This window comes from Zootoca vivipara, chromosome 10, assembly GCF_963506605.1.
Source record: "Zootoca vivipara chromosome 10, rZooViv1.1, whole genome shotgun sequence".
NCBI lineage: Eukaryota > Metazoa > Chordata > Lepidosauria > Squamata > Lacertidae > Zootoca > Zootoca vivipara.
The window spans coordinates 8205092-8225551 of NC_083285.1; the positions used below are offsets into that span (position 1 = coordinate 8205092).

Below are 20460 nucleotides of genomic sequence, written 5' to 3' on the forward strand. Positions count from 1 at the left end.
TTTTGATCTAGGAGGTCCTGCCATGCAGACTGCTTTTCAAGCTACCCTCAGTTTCAGCAAGGTTTGCCATGCAGCATGAGGAGGTTCTGCACGAAGAACTTGAGACCCAAAGCTTTCTGGGTGTGCGGAAAGTGGATCCCGCCCTCAACTTAAAGATAATAATTGCCCGTCCTGCTGATCCAGTCTAAACACAGTAGACTTGATGATTTTGCATCTTCCCTGAATACCACCGATGCAAGATGACAGCGAAACCTTTTTTCTGCGTGGGTGCAAGTACTGCTTCCCCTCCTGCTATTCCCTGGTGCTTTGACGCAATCCTGCCTAATGAACTTGTCGGGGAGAGGTGGGGAGGGGGATGTTGTGTGCTGTGTAGTGGCATCAAAGCAAAGTCACAAGTCAGCGGCACCTGCTGCTTGCTTATTACTTGGAAAAGAGAGTCGTCGGAGATAACATAAAAGTAGCCGCAATGGAGTAAGCAATTTTCTTATGAGCTAGAGAGGAAGATGGCTTATGCCCCCTGCCTGATAGCTTTTAAATAAAACTTCCCTGTAGGGTCAGAAATCATTACTACGTATCTGATTCATTGGGGAAATGTGAAAGCTTTAGATCTGGAGATGGAGGGCCCGAACGAGATTCCAAAGAATGATTGTCTCCCAACGATTCTGCTCCACTGGCTTCATTCTTAACAGCAAGGTTTTTAAATTTTTGCTATTTACATATGCTTATGGTGAGCAAGCAGGCATCTCGGCAGAATGCAGCTGCTGCCACAAAATTCAGATTAATCTGGATAAGGGGATGCAGAGTCAGGAGACTCAGGTATCCTAGGAAACAGCAACTGGAATTGCCGTTGCCTTCATATAGGCTCTGAAATTGGCGTCTCCTTTTGGATGGGGGAGCATCTATAACATATGAGTGAAGTGGGTTGGTGACTTCGGTGCCACATACGGCGTGGTCACAGACGCCAGATTCCATGTGACAATCAGCCTTTTTTTCTCTTCAGTGTGCATCACTGGCGAGAACATTGATCAAAGGTGACCTTATGAGGTCTACCCTTCTGACAGTGTTCATAGGGCTACTTCGCATATTATCCAACATGAGCATATTTATGTAGCAGAGACACACTACTAATCACAGTTCCTTGGAATATGGAAATGTGCAGAGGGCCGCCTTCTTGGTAGTGGCGCCTGGCCCATGGAACGCCTTCCCATCAGATATGCAGGAAATAAACAACTCTCTGACTTTTAGAAGACACCTGAAGGCAGTCCTGTAGAGGGAAGTTTTTAATGTTTGACATCTTACTGTGTTTGATGTTTTAATTTTCTGGAGGCTGTCCAGGGTGGCGGGGGCAGTCCAGTCAGATGGGCGGCATATAAATGAATTATTGTTATTATTAATATTAATATTACTAGCCAGTGTAATATATACAACTTCAAACTGCTTCCTAGTGAACAAAAGTAGTATTTAAATATGGAACAACATAACCGAGCACTGCTTGCTTTTACTCATATGGTGTCTTGCATACATTTTGAAATAATTGTTGTATAAATAGCATTGTCAACGGCATAGCAAAAATCCCTACCCCAAGCAATTTCCAATCTTGGTCTGCAATCCTAAATGCACTTACTAGGGAGAATGCCTCATAGAACTCAGGAGGACTTACTCCTGAGTAAACATGCTTAGGATTGCACTGCCTGTGTGCGAAAGAACCACAAAAGGCTATGCTAAAACCCTTCATAAGATTGCTCACCCTCTATATGAGCAGATTGATTTTTGAAGGTAACACTGATGGCACCACTTTATGGAACGTTACTGGGGAAGAATAACTATTAAAGGTTGGATGTTGATTCTGGACCATGTGGCCATATTTGCTTGGCAGTACTATTAATTCTGTTGGAACTGACCACTTTTTGGCAAAGGTTTGAAGGCCCTTTTTGAGGTGACGGATGCAGCTGACAAAGGAGCCTGTGTGGAATGCAGCCTGGAAATCAAATCCTCTTGCAAGCAAATTGAGTTTTGGAAATGGTTATTTAGTTAGATAGCTTCCTGCTGGAGAATCAGTGTCTGTATCTGCACAACTGGACCTTGCCCTTTCCAAATGCATTAGATTTCATAGTGAGATATCAAAATCCCAAAGGAGCAGAAAATACTATTTATGTATGCAACCACAGCTGTGCAGATGTTATTGGCCCAGAGTTGGAAAGAGGACAAAGCCCCGACGGGAGAAGAATAGCAGATTAAGTTGATGGATTGTGCCAAAATGGCAAAAAATGACCGGAAGAGTCAGAAATCAGGAATAGGGAAAATTTACCTTAAAAACTATTGTTTACCTTAAAAACCATTGCAAACAGTTAAAATCGTTAGTAGGATTGGACTAACCCTTGTAGTTTAATGGTGAATTTTGGATATAATGGAGATGTAAAAGATTTGGATTATTATGAAAGATGCAGGAGGAAATGATTAATAATAGGACCCACAAAGGGGAGGAGGGAAGTCCTGGAGAATATTTGGAATCTTCTCTTTATGTTGTATGTTAGATATTTGAATGTAAAATTCTAATTTGAAAAACGAAATAATTAAAAAAAATCATAGTGAGATATAAGCAGCTGAAGAATGATGAAAAGAGTTTTTCAATTAAAACCATGCAGTACAGAATTCAGAGAACAGATACAAACAGCACAAACAAGCCTAGGACCACAGGTTTCTAAAAGGAAACATTTATTCTTCGTGAAGTATCCTTATGCTGGGCCAAACAGCTGTTGCCCTGCATATGGAATTTCCATGCTTGGTCATGGTGCCTAGTTGATAAATTCATTTCTATGACAAGAAAGCCAGCTTGGGAGGTATGCTCCTCTACATTAAGAAACTTGCTCTGGCTCCTGGTAACCATGACTACAATAGTAGAGCCAAAATGCAAATGAGATCATGTGATTAGGATTTCCTTGAGCCTTAGCCTTGCCCATATATAACCAGCTTGATAGTTTAGTGCTGACAAAAGTAGGAGCATGCATACACACACACACGCACACACACATATATATGAGATAACATATGGTCAATGAAGATGCGTGATCTCCTATCAGAAATCAGCTGCACTAATTAGATCTATGCTTGTGAAAGGTTTCTCATGTGAAAGTTACTCTGGGGTGAGCTTGTCTTCCAGCCTTTAAATCCCACAAGGGTGAGACAAATACAGCGTAGAATATTTACTAATCTTCAGTCCATGGGGCCTTTTGAAATTGGATTTCGAATGATTTACACATTAGGTTTTCAAGTTCTTTTAGCATGCACTTCAACAAAGTGAAAAGATCTAAGTACCGTAGGTAGCAATTGATGCACCATAGATTATATTAAAATACATTATAAAGTATAGGTAGTGTGATTTATAAGGGCATGTTCTATGTGCCTTCCTTCAACCAAGTGAGACGTTCAATGGAAATGTTCTTTTGGGACTGAGAGCCTGTCAGGGAACCTGTTAACTGTTTTGCAGTCATGCACTGAAAACCAGCTGTATCTTTAAGGGGGTGCATTCCTAAATATTTTCCATGATAAACTGCCAAAGCACTCTTGAAATGACTTAGCTATGTGGGGACTGTGCCCTGATGAAAATGTGTTTTGATTTGTGTAGAGGCTGAGAAGAGAATGGATGGGCAACAGCGGTGAATCCATGTTGCAGTGCCCCGAGGTGAATTCAGAGACTGTACAAACATACACAACCAATAGATCTAAAAAGGCTTTTCCTCTTCCTGTATGTTTTATGCAGCTTCAGCTAGTGCTACCATAGAATACCTTGTATTCTGTAACATTTGCATGGCAGGTAGAGAATACACAGGCACAGCATCTCACGTTGCACTTACAGGATGGGAAACACTTCATTTTCTGGTTCTTGGTTATCATTCAGCACCCAAAGGCACAGTGACCTTAAGAAATGCTAGCTTAGAATATCTTTGCTCCCATACTGTGCATTTGGACCGGAAAACCCCACCTTTTCCTTGCAGCACTCCAGCCAAACAAGTATTCCAACAAGGAACTTGAATCCTTTAAGGCTGCTGGTTGCTCAGACGAGAAAGGCAGTGCAAACCACTCCTTAGTTTTGTATTTGAAGAGATGGCTTTGTCCATGTAAGCTCAGCATTAGTCTGTGATATTTTAATGTATTTTGATGTGTGTCGGAAGCCGCCCAGAGTGGCGGGGGAGACCCAGCCAGATGGGCGGGGTATAAATAATAATATATTATTATTATTATTATTATTATTATTATTATTATTATTATTGCAAATTGGTAAGAACAAAAATGTTGCACGTTTATTAGTAAAAGGAAAGACTTTCAGCTCACAACTTTTGGAAACAATATTATTAACTTCAGTAATTAGAGTTATCACATGCATCCCAGTTTATATATAATATATACACTCTTCTGATGTATAATTGATACTCTTCTTTTTGCTTGCATTGCTGAAATGTGCTTATTGAATTGATTCTTAATACATAAAAGTTGAGTGCAAGGCAGTTTAGTTACCAGGACTGATGAGATTGGTAAGCCCAGAATGGACATTTAAAGCTTGCCTGCAGAAGATGGAAAGGACCAAATAAAGAAAATAATCTTGTGTCTTTGTTCTGGATTCTTTCTCTGCCAGCAGGTTGCTGTAGATTCTAAAAGAAGCTCTTTCAGTTTTCAGTCATGTAGGAATTATAGCACCCTGGAATATCCTGCAGTAGAAACTCCTAGCAATCCCTACTTGGCCAACGTCTACTGGTTTGTGTGTTGCCTGTCAAGGAAAATTGTTGTTATTGTTGTTGTTTTATGTGTGGATCTGCTTCTGGTGCTTTAAAACACGGTTTGAATGCCAGAGAACACACACACACACACACACACACACACACACACACACACACACACACCTTTTACATGAAAAGGTCTCCTGAATAAGAAACGTATAAACAGAAGCACCCAGCTGAAACAGGGTCAGCAAATCTTTCAACAATGCTCACTGAGAAGGAAAAAGTCACAGCATATTAACCTTCAGATAATCCCTGCCTTTCTTGCAGTACTTAAAGAACAACAGTTAATGTCTCTCTTCTGACCCAAAACATTTCCTAACAAAATGGGATCGTGGAAAATAATCAGAAGGCCAGAGTTTAAAATAAAAGTGGAGTTTCTGTTCAGCCATAGCTTGTCAGGGTTGACTGACACTGATCTGGCAGTACTGAAGCAGGGAATACAGCTAATAGAGGATTTGGTTGCCTTAGCAGAGTTATGTTTCAAAGAAGAGAGAGTAAAAGAAAACAATTTTATTTCAGATTGCAGATCACATAGTTACTGAATAAAATAAGAGTGAATATCAACCTTTCAGGCTCAATAAAAACATCCAAACAAAGTAAAAGCCAATAGTGGTTAAATTAAGTTGAATGGCTGAGAAATGATGTTTTGGAATATGTATTTATTTTATATACTACCATTCATAATGTTTATGCAATAGCAGATTACAATGAAGTAACTTTGGTTAACAGTTCTAATTGCACAATGAATTTCTATGTTCCTGTTTAGCAATGTCTAATGCAGATAATGAAAAGTGTATTTTGTGTGTTGACAACAGAGGTGGAAACAAATTGTTCTATATAAAGACTCCCTTTTCCATGATCCTATTCAGATGTAAGGGGCCTTTTCCAAGCCATCAGTTTCTTGGCACATGAAGAAGCAACAAGCTTGCCCTATCCTGTCCCTTTCCATTCCTCTTCTTTTTGCACTGTCAGCTGCAGAGGTAACCCAGTTTTATAAACCGCAGTTTTTGAATATAAACCCAGAAACTGTGTTTTAAGTGCTGCCCCCCAACCAGCACTGCAAACTAATTTTGCTTGTAGCCAGTGCTTAAACCACAGTTCTCCAGTTTGGAGATCACAGGCAAATATGGCTTAAGAAACCTGTAAGTTTCTTCTGCAGCTGAGCACACGTGGAGAAGGTTGAGGGATGGGGTAGAAGAGGGCTTGTTCAAGCTTGTTTATCTACCAACAAACCATGGTTTGTCCAAGCAACTTGTTACCTCTAAATTGGTCCATTGTCTTTAAGAAGAAAAAGGCAGAATGAAAACACAGAGACATTTCTTTTACCATAATATGTTATCAGTTGTGTATACTACAGAAGGATACACTGGGGTTTTTTTGGGGGGGGCAAACAGCTGTGGAAAAGAGGTTGCCACCCAACGCAACACACCATATTTAAACTGGCTCCAATTAACACTGAGTTAACCATGCTTAAGCCTGTTACAGTCACTGTAGTGTACATTTAACCCTGTGTTTGATTGTGGCCAAGGGATTTAACTATGTATGTCTGAGCAGGACAAATATGTGTCCACATTCTTTAGAAAGAATAAATCGGTCAAAACTCCCATATTTATTGAACAGCTAATAAGCATATGGATTGATTTGAAATGACTTCTTTATTTAATCACACGCCTCCCCTTTATTACTATAATCCAGAATGCCTAAGTTTATTTTGCCATGTTCTGTTTCAAGAGACAAACTCTTAACTCTCAACAAATGGGTGCTTCTCAGAGCAGCACTTCAGCTTTCATCTGCAGGAATGTTCTGCCCTCCAGTGGTCTCTACCTTGCTGGCGGAAGTGTTGATTTCAGCACTATGGACAGAGGATGGCACATTATTACAGCTGCAAGCCTGCATTATTATATTGCATTGCACGGCTGCATCAGATTTTTCTATTTTATCAGCACGTGTCTCTGTTTGCGACCAAGCGTTGAGCTGCGCCTTAAAATTAGCATGTTTATTTTCACATGATCTGTGTGTTTGAGCTCTGCGCAACATATCTTTTTTCAGAGGCCTGGCTGGTTTTGCCTGGAGATGAATGTCAGTTGTTTCCTTGTCGAGGAAAATGGAATGCATGGCCATTGACTGGCAACTGCACTGCAGCTTTTGATTTCCTGAAACTGAAAGTGGATTGCCAAAAGAGTTCTCAAAGTAACACAATGCTCTTCCATCCTGCTCTTCCTCTTCAGACTGTTGAAACAGAATTGTTGGTTTAATCGTGCACGTCTGGGTCCAGTGAATCACCATTATAGTTAATGTCATATAGGAATGATTTTTGGCGTTTATGTGACCCTGCTGCATTCAACCCTGCTCATAAATATATACAATCTACTGGGTTTAAACAAAAAACAAAAACCATTGGCACCCCTGCTTATCCCCAGACACTTGGATAAACTCAGTTATGGCAATATTTGCCTCGCTTTACCTCAGCAGATGTAGTAGTGGCATAGCTCTCTGTTCGGTTTGGAGAATAACTAGGTGACTGGTTGCTTAGCTGAGATTCTTCATCTGAAACAATATATATCTCATTCTGAAGCAAAATTCTAAGCACTAACAAACTTTTCTAAAAGAATGGTGTCTAATTTTCCCATCTTTTAGAACCAATGGGAGGGAAACATTTTTTAAAAAACAAAAATGACTAAGTGGCAAGGGACAGTTGGGGGGATTAAAGAACACAATATTTTGCTCTGTTGTCAAGAGCCCCATATGGCTTTGAACTGGAGGATATCTTTCACCGCAGATTCTCCCTCCTCACCCTCATAGGTTTGTTCCGCCCAGTGGTTTACCTATTTAAGAAGAGTTAAAGCTACATTACAACTCATTAACTGAGATACTCAAACTTAAATAACATGTGTTCTGCTGTTCTTGACCATTAAGAAAATTAAGGAATCTGAAATTAGTACTGACCTTTTTGTTTTCCATGCTTCGAATGCTGATCATAGTAATTGCAGAATTCCTTTCTCGGATTGTTGTTAGTTTTTTTTTGAGAAAATTAAAGATGATGTTAGTCTAACTTCATTTACTGTACATTTTACTTTGGGTTCATCAATTCTGTTTCAGGCAAATCCCATAAATTGGGATCCAATGATATTGCACTAAGCAGCTCACATTCTCCTATTTCTTCCCTCACCTGAAGCTGCAGGTGGGGAGTCTTGTGCTACATTGTTTTCTCCTGTATCTCCATCATTCTAGGCTGTTCCTCTGTCCTGATCTGAACCAGGTAAGTTATCTTTTCACCACCAGATGAGACAAATGAGTTTATTCAACATCTGATGCTATTAAAAATGGAGAGTATGATTAGGGTAATCATCTTGCTCTTCATCTGTGCAGCTCCACTGCCTGAACCAAGTTGATTTGATCTTTCCAAATTCTGCTTCTACAGTGATCTAGCTCCCTTCTCCATATGTACTCTAGGGGTGTGGCCCTCAGATTTGCTGAGAGCAGTTTGGGTGGAATGGCAGGCAACTGGACCACTGCAGAATGAGAACAGTCTCTAATATTTCAGCTTTTCCCTTATCACAATCACACACACAAGAGAAATAAGCCCTGAACTGATTGGGAAGGGTAGCACTCAAGTATATCGTGAGCAGCACATAGGCTCTTGTCCCACACATTTGAGATGAGCCATGTGGTGTTTTACACTATGCTTTTGTTCTTGTAATGCGCTGTGTTTCAATATGTTGGAAGCTGAAAGATTATCTAGAAAGTATGGGCCCTTTTGGGAGGAAGGGTGGGATATAGATCAATGAATAAATAAAACAGACAAATTAATTTATAAAATAATAAAACACTTCAGGAAAATCAAAATACTGTTTCTCCTCATTACAACCTTCAAATCCTTGGGAATTTGCCCACTTTCCACAGGAGTGATGAGTGGCAATTAGCCAGTCCTCTTTGGGTTAGTAATAGTTTCCCACTTCATAATTAACTCCCCCTTAACAGCTGAATCATACTCATAAAAACAAGTCGGTTGCCAACATACTAATGCCATTCTCTATACAGAACATAACATTTTATCATACTGAGTTTGAGAAAATAACTAAAATGTCAAGGTCTTGATGCTTGCCATGTCAGGTAATCTATAGAAAGGGCTGTCAATTTTATACTTGAAAAAATAAATCAAAATTCCACTCCAAGGTAACCCAGGTAAAAGCTACACATACTTATAACTGCATTTGTCATACTGATTCCAAATTATACTAACTTTAATAATTGTTTTGATGTTATAGCAGAGCTAGAAAAGAAGGAGCAAAGAGCTGTCACGGAATCATATAGTTGGAATCATATAGTTGGAAGTGCCCATGCGGGCCATCAAATCCAATCCCTGCAATGCAATAATATTTTGTCCAACATGGAGCCCAAAACAATGACCATAAGATTAAGAGTCTCATGCTCTACTGAGTGAGCTATCCAAGCTTGGGAAACACTGATCTCTCTTTTTCACTTAGCCTTTTGCTCCCACTGAATTCTTAAGGGCTGATTCTATAGGCTGATCTAGATGTGACAACGAATGTGGCTTGGCCAACAAAATGGGAACCCAACAGCGAGTTACTCTGTCCATGTGTAGTTAAGAAAACACATGTCACTGTGTTCATTTCACCATGCCCACAGAGGCATCGTGAATGCCAGGGTAGGGCGGGAAACAACCTGCATGATGCTATCTTGTCCTGGAGTTCCATAGTATCTACCTGCTTGCCTGCTACCTGTATTGCCATCTACATTCTCAGCTGTAATATTCCATCAGTTTGTCCCTGCTTTCTTTTTTGCATTCTCAGCTCCACCCACAATCAATTCTGATTCCCAGTTTAGTTAGCATCTTGATGTGTCTGTTTACACATACAGTGGGGGGGGTAGTATTTGATCTCCTGCTAAATTTGCCTGTTTGCCCTCTGATGAAGAAATGACCAGTCCATAATTTTAATGGTAGGTTTATTGTAACTGGGAGAGACAGAATAACAACAGGGAAAAACCCAGAAGACAAAAGTCAGAGATTGATGTGCATTATAATGAGTGAAATAAGTATTTGATCCTCTTATCAACCAGCCAGATGTCAGGCTACCTGGTATCTTCACTGTATGTAACGAGCTGAGGTTAGAAGCAACTGCTGTAAGGGAGAGGTCTTACCTGTATTCCCAGCTTGTTACAGTACCTGTACAAAAGACACCTGTTGACAGAAGCAATCAATCCAGCAGATTCCAAAGTAGCCACCATGACCAAGACCAAAGAGCTGTCCAAGGATGTCAGGGACAGGATTGTAGACCTGCACAAGGCTGGACTGGGCTACAAGACTATTGCCAAGCAGCTTGGTGAGAAGGTGACAACAGTTGGTGCATTAATTCGCAAATGGAAGAAACACAAAATAACTGTCAACCTCCCTCGGTCTGGGGCTCCATGCAAGATCTCATCTCGTGGAGTTGCAATGATCATGAGAACGGTGATGAAGCAGCCCAGAACTACACAGGGGGAACTTGTCAATGATCTCAGGGAACATAGTCACCATGAAAACAGTTGGTAACACACTACGCTGTGAAGGATTGAGATATTGCATAGCCCACAAGGTCCCCTTGCTCAAGACAACACATGTACAGGCCTGTCTGCAGTTTGCCAATGCACATCTGAATGATCCAGAGGAGAACTGGGTGAAAGTGTTGTGGTCAGATGAGACCAAAATCAAGCACTTTGGCATCAACTCAACTCGCTGTGTTTGGAGGAGGAGGGATGCTGCCTACAACCCCAAGAACACCATCCCCACCGTCAAACATGGATGGGGACATATTATGGTTTGGGTGTGTTTTTCTGCTAAGGGGACAGGACACCTTCACCGCATTGAAGGGACAATGGACGGGACCATGTATCATCAAATCTTGGGTGAGCATTGAAAATGGGTCGAGGATGGGTATTCCAGCATGACAATGGCCCAAAACACACGGCCAAGGCAACAAAGGAGTGGCTCAAGAAGAAGCACATTAAGGTCTTAGAGTGGCCTAGCCAGTGTCCAGACCTTAATCCCTTCGAAAATCTGAGGAGGGAGCTGAAGGTTTGAGTAGCTACACATCAGCCTCGATATCTTACCGACTTGGAGAGGATCTGCAAAGAGGAGTGGGACAAAATACCTCCTGAGATGTGTGCAAACCTGGTGGTCACCTACAAGAAAGTCTGACCTCTGTAATTGCCAACAAGGGTTTTGCCACCAAGTCCTAAGTCATATTTTGCAAAGGGATCAAATATTTATTTCACTCATTATAATGCACATCAATCTCTGACTTTTGTCTTCTGGGTTTTTTGGGGTTTTCCTGTTGTTATTCTGTCTCTCACAGCTACAATAAACCTACCATTAAAATTATGGACTGGTCATTTCTTCGTCAGAGGGCAAACGGGCAAATTTAGCAGGGGATCAAATACTTTCCCCCCTCACTGTAATTCTCAGTAAAGTGGCATGAAATGCAGTGTTTGAAACAAATGTGAGTCGTGCTCCTCTAAGTAGTACTGCTAACCTGGAGCATTTTTTTTGAAAATTTACTCTTCAAAACATACCCCTAAAGAATTTTGCTTGCAATTTGGTGTACCCCACCAACCAATATTCAGACAATTAAGGAATAGTCAAGAGCCCAAGCTAAGCTCATTGGAAGAGACTTCCTTTCCTTATATAATGAGAAAAGTGCTCAAGATGTGCTTGCTTCATGCCAGGTTTCAGCACCAGAGGCCACACAGCGTAAAATAATTCTATGTTCAGATCATAAGTAGCTCCAAAAACATGCCATATTCTACTCAAGCTGCTTCCTTTTACACACAATGCAAATCATACAAAGCTTTTACCTGTTCAAGTCGAAATATCTGCAAGTTACTCAGATTATGTTCTGCCCATCCAGCCTTCCTGCTGCAAAATATCGGGAGAGGGGAGTCACCTCCACTGCAGTTTCAATCCCTTATCACCAAACTAAAACTAACATTGCTAGCGGTGTTTTGGCATGTTATGGTAGCTATAATTAAACTAAATTAATTATAGTGTTAACTGAATAGTTTATACCCTTTTGAATAGTGGAGATCTAACACTAGGACCATGATCTGAAAGCACCTGTTCTATGGCACACTATAACAGTAGAAGTCAGAGGAGTAAGATGCATTATCATATAAAATATTAGCCTAATGGGGCCAAAGACTGTAATTCTAAAATAAGTCATATGCTCAGCCTTGATCTTTGTTCCAAAATAACTGCATACAATAGGCAGTAGGTTTCCTTGCTCAATAATAACTGCTAAGCATTCAATAGGTATCGCTGTATTTCCCAACACAACCATTTTTGTTATGAAACAAAGTTGGGGAAGGAGTGTGAGGTATATTGCAACCTGAAATGGAGTGATAGCATGGGATCTTCTGATGTAACACAAACACCAGCCTAACCTTTAGTGTGATATGCTGGTATGTCCTTTTGTCATTCAGATCAATTTAAAACTCTTAGGCCTTAGGGCAACTGCACAATGACTTACTTTGAGAAACTGCAGTAAGTACACAAACATCTATGATGCTTTGCTGAACAAAAGCTATCACTAATTAACTGCTATCATGGATTATACCCTTTACCTCAGGTGATGACTTGGGCAGGGGTAACCAACATGTTGCCCTCCAGACATTGTTGGGCTTCAGCTTCCACCGGTCCCAGGCAGCATGGCCAAGAGTCAATGATTATGGTGCTTGTAGTCCACCAGATATGGTGGGGACCGTGTTGGTTACCGCTAACCTGTGGTGTGCAAACTGACAGGTGTGGATCGTAAAACTATTTTCTGGCCACGGTGGCTTTATCAAATGGCTTTTAAAAATGCACACATTGAATTGGACACTGAAACTGGAGAGCCAGAGTGCCATAGAGATTGTCACAACAGAAATACTTGCATATATGCACCAGGCACCATATCACTACTTTAAAGATTAAATCGGGTTGGCAGCCTGCGGTCCATGGGCCACAAGTGGCCCACAGGGGTCGTTTAAATGGCCGACGAGCTGCCCGCTTGGCGAGTCCCCACGTGCTGTGCTAAACCGCCGCAGCGGAGAGTGGGGACTTGCTTCCGTGATGCCAGAAATCGTGTCCGTGCAGATGCCAGAAATCGCATCTGCACAGACGAGATCTGGCCCACGGAGCGATCTCTGCGGGAGTGAACCGGCCCAGGTGAGGTAAACCTTGCCAACCCCTGGGTTAAATGAAGCACAAATGCTTCAAAGACTTACATTTTCTCTAAGCAATTTTGCATGCTGTCTGCTACCTTGATATTTCTCTCTTGGCTTTCAAATCCCACTGGAAAAAAAAGTTATATAACTTCAGATACATCCATAATAACCATTTATTAAAGCTATTTACAAAACAAAACAACAACCAAGTATGTACCACACATATGTGATGTGATGTGTTGTGTTTTAGGTGTGGAGAATCTTAATGAACACTTTCCCTGGAACAATTTCTCCATTAATTTTAATGGGAATCCATTCACTCACTGACTTCCTCCATGGAAATGAATGGGAATCCCCACTTGTATAGAAGCTTGGATCAATATGTCTCTCTGTAATCTAATTCTAAATGCAACCAGATAACCAGCAGTGATAATTGTTGCTGCATCTTACCATATCTCCATGACCAGAACAGTTATGTATGTTGTTAATCCACTTCCAAATTTGGCAGGAAGCCAATGCACTGCACATATAATGATGATATTGGTAACTTATTTTAAAAGACAAGGGTATTGGTAATAAGCTTAAAAGCCAAGAAGTATTCTGTACAAGTGCAGAAGTGAGGCTATGCATAGAGGTTGGTTCTGTTCTCTTTCTTGATGGAATCCATGCAGTAATATGGGATAAAGTTAAGTGGGATGCAAAGCAGATATATTAGAGAGAAAGCAAATATTGTTTCTCAGTTGGGATTCTGGGCCTAGTAAGGTGCAGCTTCAGCACCTAACCCTTCCCTCTAATTTCTTCCAGACAAGTGAATGGCTGCCATTCCCTTACATGGAGAAAAAGCAGTGTGTAAGTCAGTTAGTCAGTCAATTTTATTACAGCAAGAGCCAGCAATACAGTGTGTAAGAGACATTACCCTAGGAGATGACATTGTCTTTACCAATAGGACCCTATGGTAAGTGCAGTGCGTCTCTGTGTATCCCCTTCAATATATAGGTCCTCAAGAGGTCCCTTTGATATACAGGCCCTCATATGAAGCACTCCTATTAACAAAAGGATATTTTGCTAATTGGGCTCCTTAAATATGAGAAGGCCTCTACATTGTAATTACTTCTTCCATCATAAACATTTACCTGTATTTCCAAAGTTTTTAGCATTCTCTTGCTGTTCAGAAAACATTACAGGCTTTCGTTCTTGAATACAGTAATCTCTTGGCTGATTAATGGACTCCTGGGTGCTTGCATTTAAACTCTGGCTGTTTGGGAATAAAATCTGCTCTGGAGCTGTGAAAATGCCTCTGAGGTCTCTTTCAGCAGGGCACCTGTGAGCACATCTTGACATCTGGTGCATTTCTTCTATATTGTAAGGACTATGCATTCTGGATATTTCATTTGCATTAGCTGAATCTGTAAACAGCTGATCGATGATGCTTTTGTTACCAAAAAAATGGCTGGTATCAGAAGGAGGAGCCGTTGGAAACAGTTGTTTCTCCTCTTCAAACAAAGCTGCAATGGTTTGAGAGCTTTCACCAGCGGTAGCCTCTAATATGTTATTCACAAACCCAAACAGTGGCTCTTCATTGCGATGGCTTCTGAAATTTGTGTCATCACTGACCTTGGGAGACTTGCCAAGTGGGTTACTATAGTCTGGGCTTTGTGGGGATGGGGTGGGGGGAATCAAAAGGTGAGCACTTAAACAGCTAAGCAACATGTAATCTGCTGACATATTATATTACTAGTATAAATACATGCATGTTCCTCACTTCAATATGAGCTCCTTCATTCATTTTCTCTCTCTCTCTCTCTCTCTGGAATTACCCCTTTTTTTAATAGTTCATAATACTTTAAGCATGTTATATCTCGATTATGAAGAGAAACTGGGACCTTGTTTTAGTCTTTTTCAGAATCATATGAAACATCTTATTTTGAGCAGTTGTGACTAACTGGTTCAACCACTGTATGTCACTGCTGCTCCATTGCAGTAAACTTGTCAGTAGCAGGAGGAGAGGCATAAAGCACTGCTGCATGAAAAGCGCAGAGAAAGATGTTAGCAATATGCAATACCTAATGGGCTATCATATATACTGTGATAGAATTGTGAAAGCATGTTCGGATCCATAATGGCTCTCAGAATACTATCATGCCATACTTAACAATACATTTTAAATGTATTGTTAAAAATAGGCAGTGTGTTTGCTGAGAGCCACAGTTGTCTACGATCCTATTTGTGCAAGTATGGGTTAATGACACAAAAGAAGCTAATGATTGTCACGCTGTGTCATTTCAATAGTCCATTTGGCTTTATTCCCTGTTTTGTTTATGTAATTTATTAGAGCATTCTGACCCTTTCGTCATAAGCTAATTCATAAATTAAGCACAGTGATTAATGCAAGAACCTGAAACAACATGTAGATGTTTGAGATGCATGGTGTAGGGATCACAATTCTGATGTTTGGTTGCTTATCTGATGTTCCTAACCACCAATGTTGTAATGATCTTATATTGGATCATCCTTTTGCATATGGGCTTAGGTTTGTAATCAAAAATGTCAAGGCCCCAGCCATGCAATCTGTACATGACAAAATTAGAATGTATAGATTGGGCAGCTGCACCCTGCAGGCAATGGGCTCTATGAGCGTAGGCCCCTCTGCAAATATGAAAATCCATCATGTGATGCTAGGACTGGAGTTGTGTGCGAGGAGAAACATGATTCTGATATGCTCACCATGCCTAGTCTCTAATGTCTGCACAAAGTTTCAGCAATACCACAATATATGTTGTGAAAACAACTCTAGAATCTCAATTCTCAGAACAACAAAGAACTGAATTCTCTCTATATGAAAAACAAAAAACACGAGAAGCCCAGTACAGTAATATCTTAGCACAAGTTTTATCTTCAAGATGCAAAAAAACAAACAAAAAGTAATATAATTATGCACTTCAGAAGCCATTATATTTTTAAGTGGATAAAAAATCACTCAGCATTATATTTTATTTGCAATATAAAGCCTCTCCCTACCTATTCAACTGCTGGAAATATAGACCAGATGCTGTGTCTACATCTGGGTTACTGAAATTCCTTTGCCCGCAGGCAGCCTTTGAAAACCAAGGTTCTTCACACATACCGATAGTATTTGCTGGCTGAGAAGACTGTAGGCACTGTCAACAGATTATAAGAACACTTTGTAGCAGATGCAGTATGTCCTTGGACACTTGCTTAACTTCTAAAACCCTGGGAAATCTCAGGTTTTTTTCTGATAGACAATCAAATGAGCCTTGAGACTTTCTACTAGTATACACTGATTTACTTTGTGACATGTGTGCTTATGAATCTTATTTTAGAATATTTATTATGGATTTATGTATGCCACCACTAGCACTATTTTGGGAAAGACAACTATTAACCAAAACTATGCAATAAATGTAAATCACTAGGGCACAAACTTTTATTGTACAAGATCTCACAGGAATTGTAGCAAGAGCCATTGGGTGGATGCAAAATATTATGCTGTAACTAGCATAGAGCCAACAGCGATGCAACTGAGTGTAGCGTAAAAAGCTTGGTAGGCATGTTATAAGCATAGCTTACTTGGGACTGAATGTTCTGCTTTTCCGATAGATATTTTCTTCTGTTTTCTAATACCTCCTGTTGTATCCTATTATGATGGGAGGGAATTTTAATAGTAATAACAATAATAATTTTATTTATACCCCGCCCTCCCCGGCCAGGACCGGGCTCAGGGCGGCTAACATCAAAGTATGTGATACATTAAAAACAAAACAATCAATTAAAATACAGCTTAAAATCAAATTTGGAGCAGAATAAAATCAGATGACAACCCACGGATTATAACAATAGGGGTTGGGAATATTGAGTGCTCACCAGGCCCAACTGTGCTGGTCTTATATGAGACAATGGAAAGGGTTAGGGAGGCCACTTACATACGGGGTCTTATAAAAAAAGAAGAAGGGGGGGTCAGACTGGCGGAACAGCTCCATCTTGCAGGCTCTGCGGAAAGATGTCAAATCCCACAAGGCCCTGGGTCTCTTGCGACAGAGCATTCCACCAGGCCGGGGCCAAGGCCAAAAAGGCCCTGGCCCTGGTCGAGGCCAGTCTAACCTCCTTGAGGCCCAGGACCTCCAAGGTGTTATTGTTTGTGGAAAACTTTGCATATTTTCAGAGGTACTGAGATTTGCATCTTTATCAGACTAAGTAGAGGGGGCATTTGGTATTCTTAGGCTTTCTTGATGCTGACTCAGGCAAAATTAAAACTCTTACAATGTAATCCTATGCCTATCTACTCATGGCCTTAGTGACAAACTTCAGGTGTACAGCAGCAAACGGAGGCCTGTGGTCTCCTCAAGGACCTTGAGTCAAAGCTAACTTGTATATTGTGGCATAAACTTTCATGTCCCAGACTCCACTTTGTCAAATGGAGAACAAAGGATAGTAATTATAGCACCAAAAGGCCAAGCCAAGCAAAAGATAATGAGGTGTGTCACTTTATTATGCAGAGCCCAAATAAATAAGTCATGTTTTATTATTTGAATAAATAATGTGGATTCTGAGCTCAATAGCTTTACTAGGGGCAATAAAGAGAGCTTTCTGCTGTGACGGCTCCCAAACACCTCTCTACATGGAACACTTCTTTTAAATGTGAAAAAAAATCACACTGTTTTATACCAACAGGAAGATCTATTAATCAGTTTAAAGCAGGAGCTCAAGCTGTATGCAACCATTGTCACCCTCACCAAGCCCTGCCTCCCATTCTTTCATAATGTTAAAACTTTTCTCAGCCTGTCTTGCTGGGACCCTCTGACTCCAGAAAGAGAAACGGTAGCATCTCATGGCTATTGATTTTCATAAAGGATAAGAAAATTCCATAGCATTCTTATAGGCTACTTACATTTTCACTTTAATGTGAGAGACATTGTGGCATATATAAGAAAAAGAGCTAGGAATCTGTGATGTGCAGATATTATTAAACCATTTGCCTGGGATGTCTTCATTTCAGCTAGAACCTATAACTCTTCATATAGGTGCACCTGCATGCCAATGTATTCTATGCATAGCTGCCAAGTCTCCCGCTGAAAAATGTGGGATCAGCAGCGACGCGGCACCGGAAGTCACTTCTAGACATGTGTAGAAGCGACTTCTGGTGCCGCTCTGCCCGATTTCCAGTGCCCAGACATGGGAAGAGCGGCACCCGAAATGGAGCCTCCCTGGCAGGTAGGAAATCCGGGGGATTTCTGGGATTTTTTTCTATTCGGGATAACAGCGGGAAACGGATTAAAATCTGGGGGTTTCCCGCGAAAAACGGGAGACTTGGCAGCTATGGAAATTCTATGATATGTAGGTAGGTAGGTACGATGGTACGTAGACAGATACAATGAATCAAAATATTACAATTCAGAAAATTATATTGGGCTGTACCTGTGCTCAGTGTCATCTTGGTATGGTTTAGACTGTCTATGTTGTGGTGACTCGGGAAGTTCTACATTGTGTCTTCTCAGTGGGAACTTTACTCCTCTGTTAATATCCACATGAACTGGTTTTCGAACATTTTCTGTAATGAAAATACTCAAAAGATTAACAGTCCTTTGAGTGAATTAAAGAGGGACATCCAATGTTTTGGTAAGAGTGCAGGACCAAAAAATTGTAACATTACAACTTTTTCAGCATTATGGTTTCATTTTTAGATGGCAAGACATTCAATTAACACAAAAAGGTTGCGATTCAGATTTGATGAAGTAGTAAATTTGATGGAGTGAATGTTGGAGAACTTAGCCACATTTTTCTTATGGTCATGCTTTTAATGGTAAAAAAATTACAATTAAATTTGCAGTTAAACTCACCAGAACAATCTTTCTTGGTTGATATCTGATTAACAACAAACAGATTGAGGAGATCTAAGCTGACAGCTGAGCTTTTAAGGGGAGAAATTCCCAACAGCTTCATCTTTGATTTAAGCTTTTCTTTTTCAAAAAAGTCCTATTAAGAATGACAGAAAAAATGTCGTAACAATGTACACTTTCTTGCTAAAGAAACAGGCCCTTAGTCATACATACCAGTATATCCCACTTCTATGCTCAAAGTGGCAAACAATTACAAATGGCCTTTTTTTTTTAAAGGAACTTTCCCTTGATCATTCCACAAAGATCCTCAAAACAGCTACAGTGGTACCTCGGTTTACAAACACAGTTGGTTCCGGAAGTCTGTACTTAACCTGAAGCGAACTTTCCCATTGAAAGGAATGGAAAGTGGATTAATCCGTTCCAGACGGTCCGTGGAGTACTTAAACTGAAGCGTACTTAACCTGAATCGAACTTTCCCATTGAAAGTAATGGAAAGTGGATCAATCCGTTCCAGACGGGTCTGCAGAGTACTTAAACTGAAAATACTCAAACCGAGGCGTACTTAAACCGAGGTATGACTGTAGTGCCATTGGCAGCAAAAGAGAAGAGTTAGCAGTTGTGAAGGAATTCAGCCTGAAAGTAGAACCTTGAAAAGGGCACTGACAATATGAACCAAAAAATCATGATTTGGGAATGGCTGACTTGCATGGGTTTTTAATTCCTCATTTCCAATCACGGGACATTTCTGTCTATAAGCAGAAAAATTGGAGTGTTTGAACACTGTGAATAGCTTCATAATACCACATCTACCTCTCTGAAGAATTAATCTGTTTCGAGACTTCATTGATGCAAATACTCTCTTCGCTGTTGTTGTCAATTTCTGGCAAGCCCTTTTTCTTCATAATAATAATAATAATAATAATAATAATAATAATAATATATTATTATTATTATTTATACCCCGCCCATCAGGCTGGGTTTCCCCAGCTACTCTGGGCGGCTTCCAACAAAAAAATAAAATACAATAATCTATTAAACATTAAAAGCCTCCCTAAACAGGGCTGCCTTCAGATGTCTTCTATAGTCTGGTAGTTGCTTTTCTCTTTGACATCTGGTGGGAGGGTGTTCCACAGGGCGGGTGCCACTACCGAGAAGGCCCTCTGCCTGGTTCCCTGCAACTTGGCTTCTCGCAACGAGGGAACCACCAGAAGGCCCTCGGCACTGGACCTCAGTGTCCGGGCAGAACGATGGGGGTGGAGACGCTCCTTCAGGTATACTGGACCAAGGCTGTTAGGGGCTTTAAAGGTCAGCACCAACACTTTGAATTTGCACTTTTCACATTTGCACCTGCCTCCTAATTCAGTGTAATTCCTCCTTACCTTCTGCTTTCTTTTCTCCTTGGTGAGCATGATTCTTTTACTTGAAAGATTTAAAAGAAACATGAATTTGTGATTACATTTGTAATATACAGAAATAATAAATGATTGCAGACATTTAGGAGACATTTACATACTGCATGTTTAATAAAAGAAAGGTAAAGAGACCCCTGACCATTAGGTCCAGTCGTGACCGACTCTGGGGTTGCACGCTCATCTCGCATTATTGGCCGAGGGAGCCGGCGTATA

The 20460-nt window shown here is 40.6% G+C and overlaps 2 protein-coding genes across 2 annotated transcripts in view; one reads left to right on the forward strand and one right to left on the reverse strand.

Annotated features, from left to right (window-relative positions):
- Positions 1–7207, forward strand: part of SLC2A13 (solute carrier family 2 member 13) — a 113672-nt gene extending 106465 nt beyond the window's left edge. The window contains exon 11 of the mRNA XM_060279394.1: positions 12–7207. Coding sequence (XP_060135377.1) covers positions 12–153 — 142 coding nt within the window. The 3' untranslated portion in view covers positions 154–7207. The remainder of the gene's footprint in view (positions 1–11) is intronic.
- Positions 6558–20244, reverse strand: REDIC1 (regulator of DNA class I crossover intermediates 1). The gene is made up of 8 exons (XM_035127703.2): positions 20215–20244; positions 18836–18971; positions 18414–18546; positions 14114–14631; positions 13041–13107; positions 11634–11694; positions 7243–7347; positions 6558–7007 (listed from the first exon to the last, which is right to left on the reverse strand). Exons 1-8 carry the CDS (start codon positions 20242–20244, stop codon positions 6558–6560), a joined length of 1500 nt encoding a protein of 499 aa, XP_034983594.2.
- Positions 20245–20460: the final 216 nt, after the last annotated feature.

Bases quoted from the DNA above. Each gene is read 5' to 3' on its own strand.
- REDIC1 (XM_035127703.2), bottom strand. From the start codon at position 20,244: ATGCTCACCAAGGAGAAAAGAAAGCAGAAG. The intron at 18,547-18,835 runs GTGAGTTTAACT...TTTTCATTACAG, and splicing joins AACCAAGAAAGATTGTTCTG to AAAATGTTCGAAAACCAGTT. The intron at 7,008-7,242 runs GTAAAGCGAGGC...CTGTTTCAACAG, and splicing joins CCACTACTACATCTGCTGAG to TCTGAAGAGGAAGAGCAGGA.